Here is a 15,827-nt window from a genome sequence, read left to right as displayed (position 1 = left end):
CAAACAATTTGAAATAAATCGTTCAACTGTCCGGAAGATCATCTACAAGTGGAGAAGATTCCAAACAACTGCCATCTTGTTCAGGCCAGGCTGCCCCAGCAAGTTCAGCCTGAGAGCAGACCACAAGATGCTGAAAGAAGTCTCGAAGAACCACAGAATGTCATCACGGGACATACAGGTAGCTCTTGCCACTGTTGATGTCAAAGTGCACGAGTCTACCATTAGAAAGAGGCTGCACAAATTTGATCGACATGGGAGGTGTGCCAGGAGGAAACCTTTGCTGTCCAGAAAGAACATCAGGGCAAGACTAAAGTTTGCCAATGAACACCGAGGCAAAGACCAGCACTTCTGGAACAATGTGCTCTGGACAGATGAGTCAAAGGTAGAGCTATTTGGCCACAGTACCAGAAGACATGTTTGGCGAAAATCAAAGACAGCATTTGACCACAAGAACCTGATACCAACTGTAAAGCATGGTGGTGGAAATATTATGGTTTGGGGCAGCTTTGCTGCATCAGGGCCTGGGCAGTTCACCATCATAGAATCTACGATGAATTCTTCATTGTACCAGAGGGTGCTTGAGGATCATGTGAGGCCATCTGTCGGAAAGTTGAAGCTCAACCGAAGGTGGACCTTGCAACATGACAATGACCTGAAACATACCAGTAAATCCTCCAAGGAATGGCTAAAAAGAAAGAAATGGAGGGTTCTGGAATGGCCAAGTCAAAGACCGGATCTAAATCCCATCGAGATGTTGTGGGGGGATTTTAAACGAGCTGTGCATGCAAGAAACCCCTCAAACATCGCACATCTGAAAGAATTCTGCATGGAGGAGTGGGCAAAAATTTCTCCCAGTCGATGTCAGAGACTGGTAGACAGTTATAAGAAACGCCTACTTGAGGTTGTTTCTGCCAAAGGAGGCAATACCACCTATGAGAGCCAAGGGTGTACTTACTTTTTCCACATGCGAAATTTGCATTTATGTTTATTTGAATTATACAATGGACGACAAAATGTAAATGTTTCATGATATTTGTTATATTATATCACCTTTATCTATCAATATTGTTGAAATGAAGATCAAATAGCTGTATGTTGAAAAAGTCTAAACTTTACATGGGGTGTACTTACTTTTTCTCATGACTGTATGTACGTATATATATATATATATATATATATATATATACATACAGTCATCCATCGTTTATCGCGGGGGTTACGTTCCAGAACCCCCCGTGAGATAGGTGAAAATCCGCGAAGTAGAAACCATATATTAATTTTATTATTTTTATATATTTTAAGCCTTTAAAAACCCTCCCTATACTCTTATAAACCTTTCCCACGCTCTTATAAACCCTTTCTACACTCTTAAACATACTTTTGAGACCCATCCTTACGTATTAGAAAAATATTTATACGTGCATATATAGCTGTACAGTATATTTGAAAATACTGTAATAGATACTGGGTAAGTATATCAATAATAGTTTTTACTGTACTGCACAGCAAAGAAGAGCATTACAGCTCTTCTGAAGGCGCCACTTCAGCAGGCGCCTCGTCAGGTGGTGCAGTATCTTCGTCGTCGTCCGGAACTTCTTTTCGTGCTGAAGACGTAGGCGTGTCTTCTTTCTTTTTTCGGGTGAGGAACATAGTGATGGGCAGTTGCTGGCGCTGCCTTTTCTTCTGGGTGAGGAGGTTTTTATGGACTTCAATGCCTCCGTCGATTACATTTCTGAACTTCAACGAACGAATCATCTGGGGGTCCCATTCTTCAGCCCTTTCCTTAAGTTCTTTTGCTATTCTCACTAGGGTTGCGAGGCGTTCCAGTGATAGGCCTTCTTCTTCTTCATCCCCTGGACCCTCTTCTTCTTCCTCACTTGCTGACTGTCATCTCCGCCAGGTCTTCGTCCGTTAACGGATCTGAGTGGGTCTCGAGCAGCTCCTCAACGTCATCGGGAGTCATATCGTTGAAGCCATCTCCTCCTAGTAATTTTGCCAGCTTCACTGCCTTATCTACTGCAGAGTGGTGGACTTCGTCAGGAGAGAAACCCTTGTACAGTACACGTAATCGTGGACTACTTCTGGCCACAATTTTTTCCAGCAGGCATTCAAAGTTTCTGTCTTCATCTCCTTTATGGCCATCTGAATATTTTGCAGACACGTTGCAATGGTGTACTCACGCCAGTACGCCTTCAGCGAGAAGTTTTCGTCCGAGTCCATAGCCTCGACCAGGTGCTGCAGGGTGTTTCGCATATAAAGTGCCTTAAATGCGCGAATGACGCCTTGATCCATGGGCTGTATCAGCGATGTGGTGTTTGGCGGTAAGAACTCTATTTGTACGCCATCATACGACAGGTCGAGCGCGTGACCTCCTGCAAAATCTAAAAAAATAAAAATACCTATAGGCCGCAGAATCCCACGATATAATGAAAAATCCGATATATAATTTTACATATACTAGCGAGAAAAACCCGCGATGTACCGAAGCCGCGAAAAGTGAAGCGCGATATAGGGAGGGATGACTGTATATATATATATATATATATATATATATATATATACATATATATTGTTCCGGGGGACGGGGGGGTTTAATCCCCTCATCTTTTAAGCTGGCCGTCCGACCGGTCCTGGTACTTGTAACGCTCCTTTGCGGGGTGGGATGGATCAGGGTTATTGGTCCAGGTATTAGCCCGAATACCTTTATCAATCCCTCCGCAAAACAGGGAGACAAGTACCGCTCGAATCCCGGACAAGATGGCATTTTGCCGAGCGGTTTAGCAGTCCGGAATCCGAGCCGTTAGCAAAGACTAACCCGATTGTAAAGCGGTTCTGCCAAAATCGTGCCACAGGTACTCAATCGAAAGAAGGGACGAAAGCGATCGGATGAGAAAGAAGAAACCAAAGTAAGGAAAGAACACAGGTTTATTTCTATCTACAAGAGGAAATGAAAGGGTGAGAATATACAAGAAATGGAAGGAGCAGAAGGACACAGAGCAATTCCTTAAACAAGCTTAACTTATACCCCAGGGACAAGACAAAACAAGCCAAACTCGCGTACACGAATGGGGAATTGCAGGCAGGAATGAATGGACGAGGGATGAGAAGTGTCCGTGCAGAATGGCAGGGCTGGGAGCGAGCGGCCACCGACTCTCCGCACTCGGGTCCACATGGCAGGGTTGCTCGAAGCAGCACGTCAGGGCTTCACGCTCCGGGCTCGAAGCGAACAGCAGCCGGCAGCTCCGCGTCTCCACAACCGGCGACAATAGGGCCCCAGAGGGTCTCGGTTTATTGCCGCAATGTCAGCACCCCCTCACCTCTTTCTCTCGTTCAGCTGGATCACGCATCTCCTGTGAAAAGGCTTGCGCGCGCGCTTATATTGCGCGTCGTGCGACGAAGCCGCCAACTCCGATGCCACGCCTACCGGTTTTCTCACCTCGGCGCTGGTTGGCTGGCCAGGGCTCTTTGGCTCCACCTTTGGTGACGAGGTGGGCCACGCCCGTGATCCTGCGGCTCCTCCCCTCCTCTTGGCCTCGTGTGCAATGGAGTCTTGCGGGGAAAATGATGTGAATGAAAACCGCCCAATGCAACGGCGGCGAACGCCGCCTTACTGGCACTTAGGAGGCCACGGCGATATTGTAAGGGATCCTATCTTATTTGATTTGATGCAACGTAGAGTCAATTATTGGACACACAGCCTTATCTGGAACACAGAATAACGATATAACTATAGAGAGGTCCTACGATTTGCTACGTGGTGCGATGGACTAACTAAGGTGCACTTATTTCAATTAATAGCCAATTAAGGGGAAATGTACACAGGGGTTATTTATAAGGAAATTTAATATTAAATTTACAAAGTGAAGGTTCTAAAAACCGCAACAATATATATATATATATATATATATATATATATATATATATATTTATATATATAGTATATATATATATATATATATATATATATATATATATATATATATATATACAGTATATATATATATATATATATATATATATATATATATATATATATATACATACATATACATACACACACACACACACACACACACACACACACACACAAAGCATGGATTGAGCCCATTATCCGTGAGCACACAGGCCATACTTTTATGGTATCAAATTTGCTGATATTGCTTCTGTGTTGTTATCCACCGATTGTGGGTTCAGAATGTGGAAATGCTTCACGAATCAATGGTGCACCATGACGATGTAAGTACTACGTACCACTGATGCTTGGCTTGTATCATTGTGAATCCAAAGCTGTAAAAAGGAAGGGAACATAACTTATGAGCCATTGCGTCATTCATGTTTGTGCCAAAAGGAGAAACAAATATGCAAATTCAGAACTATATCCACCATCCCATCCCACCCTCCCCCCTAAAATACCTGACGAGGAACATCTTATTATGAAAATGGAAATGATTTCACAAGGCAGTCACATGTTTTGTCTTCATTGTCTTAGCAAAGTATCACCCCTTTCTGTATATCTCTCTTGTTCATTGAATCGAACTTTGTAATCTTCTGAGCTGTTTCCATTCCATCAGCTTTGTTGTACGTTACGAAAGGGTTGACAGAATGGCTTAGAGGTACGCATGCTCTCCTCTGAGCTGTCTAGCCTGGGTTCAGGGTCGAGCCTGGGTCGTTTGTCGAGCCTGGGTTCAAGTCCTAACCCACCTATAACATTTCATCCCGGTGCTTCGCAGGCAGGGTGATTCATCAATGTGTGTGCCGTCCCTGGGATGGACGTTAAACTGGATAACCTGTCTGTCGATGGATATTTAAGTGAAGAGTAAGCAAGCTATCGCTGGCACCATGAACAAATTCCAAACTCCTGCTCTAACCTAAATGTGGCACTGCATCAGAGACACAACCCACACTCTCGGCAGTGATGCAAGCAGCAGTAACGGGCTGCACACGAAATTAAATGAAAATGTGTTCCAAAGTCTCATATCTTATAAACTAAAAAGCATCCTTTTTGTGGGCTATTCCATTAAAACAGAAGGTAAGAGCGACCACTGCACTCACACATTTGTTAAGTAATCAATTTGCCACCTGTCTTAACCCAAGTGAAGAACATAAAGCATTTGAAGAGTAGAAAAACAAGCATACAAAACTTACATCGTGGGCGGCTTGACTCGCTTCTTTACTCCGAGGTAAACCCGAACCTTGTTGATACTCCATTCTTTTTCAACTCGATTAGTCTTCGGGACGAAATTGATTGGTGGAAGGATAGCAGAGATAACTTTCATTGGCAAGATAATCCAAAACAAAATGTTTACTTGTGTTTTCATCACTGCCAAGGAAGGGGTCTTTTCCTAAGTAGAATTATTGCCAGCATTATGTCTGGTCCTGTTCAACTGCGGCAGGTAGGCCGAATGCCGACAAACACCGAGTACTCAAAACATGCGTAGTACTTATGACCAAGTCAGAATTCCGAATACCTTAGTGTCCTTGTGCATAAGGAGCTTTCCGCTGCAAAGTACAAAGTACTTCTCCTGGAAGCGGGTGACAGACAGCAACTCGCTGAGCTTTCCCGATTCCTCGCGGTACTTCAGCAGGCCATTCTGATTTTCTAGCGTCTGTGCTGCTGTTTAAACCACAAACAATTCGTGCAACGTGATCAAAATAGAGTTTTGTTTTGGCGAGTTAACAAAACAGACACAACTGTTGGAAAGTAAACGTTTCATCCTGGATTTGCGGTACGTTATAGATTACTAATCTTATAAGCACAAAGGGTGGTTTAGGACTAACAAATGGAAATCGGAAATAACAGCAAGTGTCATTAACCATAAGCTCCTGACTCCTCAATACACAACAAAGAACAACTAGATGGTATTCATAGAATACTCACCCTGCGCAGTTAACTTGGTGCGAGCCAACTCTTCTGTTTTTTTCGTTGATCCAATATGGCTGCCAGACTACGTGAGCGATGACATGATAAATTGATATTCTCTAATATAATTGTTGCATAGATCACGCTCAATAAATTTCAAACTGATCAGACTAAGCCTTGTCCCTGTCGAATTATGACGTCATAATTATGGCACCAATGACATAATTGTTAACAACACCTATTCCCCATATGGAGTTCTTTACAATGAGCCATGTTTCAATTTTTCCCATAGAATGGTTTTGGAGACAGAGGTGCAACCTTTTTCAGTTTTTCCAAGATGGCACCTGTACCACATGACCTATGACGTCATGATTATCTTTAAAATATCTTAAAGGAGGCGGCGCTCCCATGGTGAAAATTCCGTGTCAATCGGACTAACAGTTGCAGAGGAATTTTTTTTTCATACTGATCAGATCAAGCATTGTACTTGTCGAATTATGACGTCATAACGAAGGCACCGGTGACATCATCATTAACATATCTTATTCCCCATGGGAAGTAGTTGACAATGAGCCAGGTCTCAATTTTTTCCATTGAGCGGTTTGGGAGATATAGAGGTGCAAAGTTTTTCCAAGATGGCGTCCGTACCACGTGACCTATGACGTAATAATTATGAATAAAAAAATTATACTGGCGGAGGCGCTTCTATGGTAAAATTTCGTGGCAATCGGACCAACGGTTGCCGAGAAAATGAATTTTTAAAATGCAGACACGGCACACGTACGGCACATGGTACACATACGCACCCTATTGCTTAACCCCGCTTTTCCCTTCGCGAGCGCAGCGTAATTAGTGGTGAAGTATACACTGAAATTTCTGCATCTAGGCCTCTTCAGGCATCCACCACGAGGGTAAAGGACCACCCTTGAGACCGACACCTCTTATGGTCTGAGTGAGTCGTGCATCATTGAGCCAAAGCCGGAGACTCGCAATTCAATCTCAGCGAGAACAGTGTGTTTGAACTGATTATATGGTGGTAAGGCACAAAAATTGACACTGTGCTATGATGCCGATAGGTTTTGAATCTTACTGAAGGACTTCTGCAGGTAAGACTGTGCAGCGTGGTGTCGCACAATGAGGTAGTTGGACTGGTAGTCGACGGTGGAACGCCACTGGAGCACCGCGTCCAACACTCGCTCACGGTAATGGAGCACCCTCTCTGCCATCCCAGAGGAGAGGGGTAGGTCAGGATGACAAAAGTTATCGTCGTCGTTCGCAATCCATGTGGGTACGGATTTACAGAATACATTGCAAATTGGCGTCAGGAAGGGCATCCGGCCATAAAAACATTGCCTCAAACAGGGAACCATGATTGTAATGGGGCCCGCAAGGCTAACCCCCGCTCTAGCAGGGAAAACGGCCTTAAAATGCCTGAAGGGTCGGGTAGGGTATTGCAAATAAGAGGAGACTCAATTTGTAACAATTTGATGAAATAAGGAGCCTTCTATCAATTTCGTTATAAAGGCACAAAGAGGAGTTTTCATAAACATATTATGCAGGGCAAGTACAGCAAGAGAGATCAATTTATTTTACCATAAATCACAAGGCCAATAATAGGAAAGCAATCCGCTGCAAATCAGCTCAGGTAAGAATGACTACAAATGGGAATCTGTGCTTATGCGTCTCGACATGAAAGTTTGTTTAGCAGTGTCGGCTCGTAGGCAAAGGTCTCAGAAATCACGAACTCTCACCGAGTTCCCCATTGCAGGACACTTCAAACACGGCCCATTGTTCCCATTCGGTCACCGGCTGGCTCCTTAAGGAGAGAACCTCGGCCACCAGCTCCTCAGCCGTCATGAGGGCAGACACCTGAGCACAAGAAATTCTCACTGAAAACTATGATAGGTGATTATGTACGACCTTCCCAAGAGGTGAAGAAGTTGCTTTTCTTGATTGATGCAAAGTGTTAAGGAAGTGGTCATGCACCATTTTTAAAATGCTGCTTAAACAACGGCCTTTAAATGGAAACTTTAAACTTTACCATGCATTTCTGCAACACCTTGTGCAGCAACACACCTTCAGTGTAAGGCCACAGTCATTTTCCTTCTTCCGCAGGTAAACTTCGAGAATTAAGTCTCCAGCAGGAACCCGCTACAGATGAGTGGTTGGGAGAAGCTTTCAGTTTGAGAGAACAGTTTGCTCAATAATATGGAATCACAAAAAGAAACAAAACTTTGTGTCAAACTCATTTTGTACTCATTATTCCAACCAAAGCCTCGGGAAATACAATGAAGTCGAGACACACGATGAGGCCATTTGGCCCATCATTCTTGGGGCACTTCCACACCTTGTTTACCGTAACTACTAATTTGGTTATCTTTCTGTGTTTTAATTTTATTATTGTACAAGATCAAGACTAATGGAAGAGTGAGGTGACAGCAGGTAAAAAGGCAACGTACTGACAGTTGGGGCCACATTTGGACAAAACAAGCAAAGGAATGAACAAGCAGGAGAAGACGAGACAGAGGAGTGGATAAAATACAGCAACCAAGTAAGAGAGTTTAGTGCAGTTGCGTTAATGGGGGGTAGAAATGATCATGGGTCATGGGGGCAGAGGTTGGAGGTGACATGAGAGGGCAGAGCACCACAAGTTTGAAGGTCAGCTTCACCCCAGCCCAGCACCTTCCCAGTTTCACCCTAGCCCCACATCACTCTTCCCACCCCAGACTCGACCCAATCCTGCACCCTCCCAGCTTGGCAACAGCCCTGCAGCTTCCCATATTCAACTGAGTCCTGCACCCTCCCAGCTCACCCCTGTCCCGCTCCCTCTCTTTGCTCCTTTCCACATTCCTGCACACTAACAGCAGCTCCTCCTCCCGTGTCCCTAACTGTGTGGACCTCAAACACCCGAGGCCTCCGCTCCAACCTGACAGATGTCTTAATTCAGGCTGCTGCTCACAGCCCGGATATTATCTGTTTAATAGAATCCTTCCTCTCACAGAACGTCCTTGACTCCTTAGTGTCTCTTCCTGGCTATTGTCTCCTCCGGTTTGATCGACCTGAACCCCGTCCTGGTGGCAGAGTCGCAATGTACATCAATAAATCCATTTCTCACTCTCCGTATACTGTTCTTACACCTTCCAAAACTCAGGAGTACATCTGGCTGCGACTTCCCGACCGCTCACACCTCATGTTAATCTGTGTGTTGTACCGTCCTCCAAACAGTGACGACTCCATCTACATCTCTCTCAGACGACATGGATGAACTTTTAACGACTCATCTCAACTCTCTCTCTTCCTTATATGTGGTGATTTCAATTGTCACCATGCCAATTTGCTGGCTTACTTCCAATCATTAGTAAGGTTATTGATGTTCAGTGTGACTACATACCAATCAGCTTACTTTTAATCATCAGCAAGGCCATGGTATCCACCATTACAGTCGATTTGAAATCATTCCTTTTCTCCAATGAACTAATCTCAGATCATAAATTCGGGTTCAGCCAAGGTGAGTCTACCTTGGACATGCTGCTTCTACTCACCCAACAATGGATGGAGGCCCTCAACTTCAGACATGAAATCAGGGCGGTCCACTAAAACTTCTTGTGAAAGCAACTCCCTTCTAGCGAAAACACCCTTGCAGTGAAACTCCCAACATCGAGATTCACTGCTCACCTCCACTCATTTGTGCCTCTTTTTGTTCGAATGTGGAACCAACTTCCACATTCTCTTCAATCACATTCTTCCCTCCAGGTCTTCAAGACAGCTGTTCAGCACCATCTCAGATTGTCCCCAATACAAAACCATGATCTTTTCTACACCAGTTAAAACACCCACCCCCAATTTCCCTCGGCCATGCTGTTGCATTTCCTCCTTCTTCTGCTGTTCCTTTTGCTAGATTGCGTCCTGATCCATTCTGTGGTCTAGCTCTCCCACAAGCCTCGACTCTGTATACAAAAAACAAAAAAAAAATTGAACTGTTCTCATGTGTCTCGACATGAAAGGTTGTTTGGCATAGTCCCACAGACAGGAAAAAAAGAGGAAGAAAAGAGTGGAAGAGGGTGGCAAGACTGGATTTAGGGAGTTTAACCAGGAGGGGTTTACTTGTAAAAATTGTGTGTCCTGGAGTAGTTGTAGAATGTCGAGGGTCAGAGAGCTGACAAAGCAAAGGCTGCAGGACCGACGGAGAGGTGGTAAAAACAGGGAGGTAATTAAACCCGTCTGCAACGTGAGAGCAACAGACCTTGTGCTTCAATGTTATAACAGGAGATTCCAGTTAATATTAAGAGCTTTAGATTCAACAGAACCCAGGAGAGACAGATGTGATACTTGGCCCCAAGTCCATATTTAGAGAAGTACTCCATTGAGCTCTGTACAAAGGCCTTTTAGGCTGCAATTAGTTCTGATTTTTCAGAGGATAACTTGGAACGATGGAGTATGCCCAGCATGTGGCTGGCTTTGGAGTCCAGCTTGGCTATATGGTCAGCCCAAGAGAAGTCATGACTGGGGTGACCAAGAAATTCCAGTGGCTGACCATGGAAATAGAGGTAGGTTCATTTCCTGGGTGGTGGTGGTCCATGGGCAACCTGTGGCTGGTAGTTGCATCATTTTCTGGGGGTGGCGTTGTCGCTGATGCAATGCCTCTGTATAACCAGTCATCTGGTATTCATTTTGCTGACCTCAGAAGGATGACAGGTTAAGTAAACCCACCTGGTGTTAATTTAACAGCCTGACAGGGGCTCAACCTCAGGACCCTAATATCTCAAGCCAGCCACCTTAACAATTAAGCCAACACCAAGTTCCTTCCTGAGTGATAGGTTGACATCGTATAATTTGCAAGGACTTTCTTTTTTTCAACATTTGGACATTGGGGCTAATAATAGAAAGGAGGTTAAAAGACAAACACCATTTGTAAGAATAATCAACTGTAGATCAGCACAAAGTAACACACCCTATGAGTGGGATGGGATACTGTACAAACAATGTGGAGTCATCTTGAAAAAGGACGAAAGGGTTTTCCAGACCATCAGAGGGTTTGTTTATGTCGATGATGAACAAGACAGGGCCGAACACACTGCTTTGGAGCAATCCAGCCTCCACTGGAAGAGGAGAGGGTTGGATTGATCACCACGTCTTGACTGCCCGAGTGGAGGAAGTCAGAGAACCAGGTATGAGGGTGGCCTAGCATGCTGCAGGAAGCGAGCTTGAGAAGAAAATTAGGGTGCCAGACTGAGTTGACCCCCCGAAATATGTCCAGGGAGACGTTCCTGACCTCTTGTTTGAGACTTAGTGGCTCTAACTATTGCTAAGAGAAGAGCTGTAACATGTCCAGAGTTGAGTGAAAGGTATGAAATCTGACTTCATAAAAGGTGACATTTTATCGGTGGGACACAAAACGTACACTGTTCAGCCTGACGGAAGTATGCACTCCACTGAGTGTCGTTCTCGTTTTTTTTCTTTAACATCTTCAATATAAAATTTCCAATGCCCCCATCTCTTTATTCTTTCATTTCAGTTTGATTTTGGACTGGGGGTTTGTTACAAGTTAAGTCACCAGGTATACATCATTTGACTCTCTAAAGGCCGTGGCTTGTGCCACTGATGCAGTCAGTGCTCCCTACAGTGCTGGGATAATAAATTTGATTAGGGTGATGGAGAGAACTCGTATACATTTTGTCAAAAAGGTGCCAATGGACCTTTATTGTAAAAACATAAATGTAGATGAGACAGTCAGCTTTACATTGCCATTCGTAAAATGGCATGATCCACCCTCTGCCAGCACTGCACCACGATGGCAATTTTAGTCTGATTTGACCAGAGGAAAAGAGTCCAGGAACAATCCAATGAGCTCAGGACTAGAGAAAAACAAACATACATTCTAGTCTAAATTTTAATTCCTTCTCTAACCTGCATGGGGCACTGCATCAGCGGCACAGCTGAGCTCCCAGCAAATGATGCTACCCGCAGTCATGTGCCGCATACAGAACTGCCTAAACCGTTGCACGGAATGAGTTGAAGGCTGGTGGTTATACTCGGAGTGTGCATGGTGTGGTTTTAGTTGGTAAAAAAAATTCAGAGTAGGATGAGGATGCCAAATTTCTCTATGTAAATGTCTATTGTATAGCGCCACCTGGTGGAAGCCGTTATTACAAGTCATAAATTAATATAAGTGGGTGACATCACCCATCCATAAGGATGGATTCTTTGCTAGTAATCAAGTAATCGAGCGTTTCAGTTTCATTTTCCATTACAGACTTAATCATATTCCTTGTAAAACAATAAAGACGAAAGATGACCTGATTCTGACCTTGTTAACCCCCGTGTCATTGTGCAACCGGATGATGTAATCCATCTCCTGTTGCCTTAGCTTCAATTGCTCTTCTTTCACCTGCAAACATGAGCCGGAAAAAAAAAATGCTCTTCATGACGAGACCCGGAAGCCACGTATCTGTTCAACCCAAAACCAAAACACGAGTTTTAAACTTTTTCTTGTTAAAGTTAGGCAAACAATACAAGCTAGGATCTAAAAATTCATGTCAGACAAAAGTGATAATTCATAAAAGAAAACACAAATTGTTACAGAAAATCAAAATTCCCAAAATGCTCACATCGAAGATGGAAACATAATCAGTGATGAGATCTTCAACAACCCTTGCCTCGTCTGAGTTGTCACCATTGGAGTGAAACAGTGATGGAGTAAACACGATGGAGAGGTTGTACGCGTTCATCTGATTTAAACTGGAGTAAACCTGGATGCTTCAGAAGAAAAGACAAGACAAGTGTTTTGAGCACAGTATGTATGTGCACGTGCACACACACACACACACACACACACACACACACACACACACACACACACACACACACACACACACACACACACGAAATTTATGCTTCTACAAGCATGCAGAGTATCTGGCCCAGGTGATATGCACTCACAAATAAAGGTGCCCAATCAAGGCAGTCAGTGTTGCCACATTCACATGGGGCATTGACTGAAGCAGGGAGCGGTACTTCGGCACTTTGGTATCCTCGTTGGGCAAGGCTGTACGAGTACAAAGGCAAAACTGACAACTGCACTTTCTCAACCTTCCTTTCATTCAGGCTCGTCATCAAAATGAGCTCATGTTCAATAAAGAGTTGTGCAAAGAAAAAGCTATAGGGGGGAAAAAATTCCAAGTAAATGTATATGCTGACTACCTTTGATGTCAAACGTGTCAAGATGCTGATGATGCAAGTGTCTCAGATTGTTACATCTAATTGCAAAGGAGGCATCGCACAAAGTTTTGTGTTTGTAAAACATAAAGCTTTGCATGTAGAATCAATAATATCACAAATGAATATCGAGGGAATCTGCAGCTAACAACGCTCTTTGATTGTGTATGGTAAACACAGAATATATTCCTCTTTACTCCCGCCTCTGGAACAAACTCCCTCACTCTCTTCAATCCCTCTCCTCCCTCCAGGTCTTTAAAACAGCTGTTCGCCACCATCTGTTATCTTCCCCCATCCTAAACCTTGATCTTTTCTACCCCCGCGAATTCACCCCAGATACACTTTTTTGAAATACCGACTTTTTCCCTGGAAGTCCGAGCAGTGTCCATGTGTTTTATACCTCCCCACCCCTCCCCCTTCCCATGCCTCCTACCCCCAAGCCCTCTCCCTCCCATAGATCTCCCGATGTCCCTGCTCTCTGCTGTTGTACTTGTGTGTTTCCCTCTCTCTCCACATCTTGTCTCCCGCTCCCTTTATTGGATGTTTTCTGTGTCCGTTTGTTTTTTTGTGATTGATGTTAGCTCTTACATGAGCCTCGATCTTGTAAACAAACAAAAACAAACAACAAAAAAAAAAAACAGGATGACACTTGAGGCCGAGAATGATGGATACACTCTGCATGGTGTTTCGGGAGAGGTACTGAATCTCACCAGCCACCTTGGCCCAAGCTTCGCGACTGGAATACGTAAACAGGCACCCGTCGAGCTCTCGGAGGAAGCGTTTGAGAACTGAAGCTACGTCGTCCACTTGAGTGGCGCCATCCCGTAGTCGCACAGCACGTGCGTCATCCCAGAAGTCAGCCAACAGTGCAGTGACACGCGAACTCACGCCAGCTTTGCGGTATATGCCCTCGGATATCAGGCCTGTACAAGGTGAGTTACTCATTAAGATCAAACAAAGCTAAACAGGTCTGTAGAAACTTACAACACCAAAAAAATGCATTGCCCGGGAAAGGGATAATAATGTGATTATCGGTAATGAGGATTAAAATAAAAATGGTCTCTCAAGGACACTTTACACACCATTCCGCGTGACAAAGTCAATGCACTTGTCTGCAGCAATGGGGACGTCTTCATCCGTGAGGTGCTGCCGAGCAAGTGACCGTCCGTGCGAAGCTGCGGCCTGTCGCAGAGCCGTGTGCCAGCTGCAGAAGTCAATGCGGCCACAGCCTTGCACATACAGCGTCCTACAAGGGGTGCATAAAGAACAAAACACAATTACATTATGGAGTTGTTGGTGGGAGTACACTCAAAGCGTTCCATAGTCAGAAAATATAATTTGATGAAAATGCGTTAATGGATATGCTTCTGTCTGCATTTGATGTCAACCCACTATTAGGTTTGATCTTGATGAAAGGCCACATGAGAAATTAAACGTCATATGAGACAGAGCGTGAAAGAGAAAAATAAATAGGTAGAACATTCACCAGCCTATGTGGAGTAATGGATAGAGTGTCCGCTCTGAGTCTGGAAGGTCTGCGGTTTGTACCCGGCTGAATCATAACAAAGACTTCTAAATTGTAGGTGCTGCTTCCTTGCTTGACGCTCAGCATTTAAAAAGGATAGATTACCGACAAACAACCATGGGTTTGTAATAATATCAGAGGCTTTGATGGGCCTAATGGCCTCCTCCTGCATTGAAGTTCTTTGTAAGGAAACCCATAATATATAACATCAGATGTCTCTCACGCAAGCTATGGTGTGCAAAATGATTCTCAAAATACACATGACCTTTGACCTGATGAAGCCAAAAATCGAATGAGTTCATCTTTGTATTACAGTCTACTAGTGAGATACCCGTGCTACGCACGGGTGGGAGGCCAGAAGCAAGCAGGCAATGCAGATACCGGCGAATGCTAAAGCATGAAACCAATAAATTCCACATTCCTGTAGCACCTTCAGTCGCACATCAGACATGGACAGCAAGTTCGTGAAGGACTTCCATGAAAAACGTACTCGTTCGTAAACAAATGGGTACGTTCACGTATAGAAACATTGACCGTGGGACCGTGGCGAATCTGCATATGGCGATCCGCGAAGTTCACGTTTAGAAAGTAGAAACCATCACGGCATGTCGTCATTCACTTGAACTCGATATCTCCTTTTTCATTCCAAACAACATAACTACAATCACAAATTAATCACAAAATAAACTTTTAACAACATTGTTAATGTTTCCTTCATTGTAAAAACTACCAAGTCAACAGTTAAAAGGATTGTGAGCCGATAGAGGTGTTATGGCCTTGGCAAGATCAATGGAGACAGCGATCTGTTAGCGTATACACCACCCAAATAGCTATGTGGAATTCTCTCATGTAGAGATTAAACCCACGTCGTTTGAACTTTGGCCGAGGTCATTATTTACTTTTAGTGATGCTTACATACGAATCAAAAAGAAGATAATTGGTTTTGGGTCGTCCTTTCCGCATATCTCGTGGGATTGTGAGTTGGAGAGACGGCCGTGATGGTGGGGAGGGGGTTGGCATTCTCTCAAGCAGGGATTCAACCCATGTCCTTATAAAAAGGTCTTTGTCCGAGGTCACCGAGTCCGATCGGTGCAGCCGTGCAGTGCAGCCGTGCAGCGATCGGTGCAGCCGTTTGTGTGGCACCTGGGAAAATAACGTTATGCGGGAGTCCAAACCTGAAAATGCTGGAGGCCAAAGCTGAAATTGGAAAAACAATATTGCCTATTT

At 44.2% G+C, this 15,827-nt stretch overlaps 1 protein-coding gene across 6 annotated transcripts in view; it reads right to left on the bottom strand.

The window, feature by feature from the left end:
- Positions 1-15,827, bottom strand: part of LOC137437722 (arf-GAP with Rho-GAP domain, ANK repeat and PH domain-containing protein 1) — a 191,189-nt gene that overhangs the window by 25,943 nt on the left and 149,419 nt on the right. For 2 of the 6 annotated variants that reach the window (XM_068132286.2, XM_068132287.2), the window contains exons 21-31: positions 14,158-14,321; positions 13,786-13,998; positions 12,800-12,905; positions 12,469-12,616; positions 12,168-12,248; positions 7,937-8,011; positions 7,612-7,729; positions 6,951-7,079; positions 5,469-5,614; positions 5,146-5,228; positions 4,252-4,287 (exon numbers count right to left, since the gene is read on the bottom strand). In XM_068132286.2, coding sequence (XP_067988387.2) covers positions 4,252-4,287; positions 5,146-5,228; positions 5,469-5,614; positions 6,951-7,079; positions 7,612-7,729; positions 7,937-8,011; positions 12,168-12,248; positions 12,469-12,616; positions 12,800-12,905; positions 13,786-13,998; positions 14,158-14,321 — 1,299 coding nt within the window. The remainder of the gene's footprint in view (positions 1-4,251; positions 4,288-5,145; positions 5,229-5,468; positions 5,615-6,950; positions 7,080-7,611; positions 7,730-7,936; positions 8,012-12,167; positions 12,249-12,468; positions 12,617-12,799; positions 12,906-13,785; positions 13,999-14,157; positions 14,322-15,827) is intronic. The other 4 variants (XM_068132288.2, XM_078766180.1, XM_068132289.2 and 1 more) reach the window with 3 other exon arrangements.

Source organism: Myxine glutinosa, chromosome 12, assembly GCF_964187855.1.
Source record: "Myxine glutinosa chromosome 12, kmMyxGlut1.1, whole genome shotgun sequence".
In the NCBI taxonomy this organism is placed as follows: domain Eukaryota; kingdom Metazoa; phylum Chordata; class Myxini; order Myxiniformes; family Myxinidae; genus Myxine; species Myxine glutinosa.
This window is presented reverse-complemented; position numbering and strand designations above follow the sequence as displayed.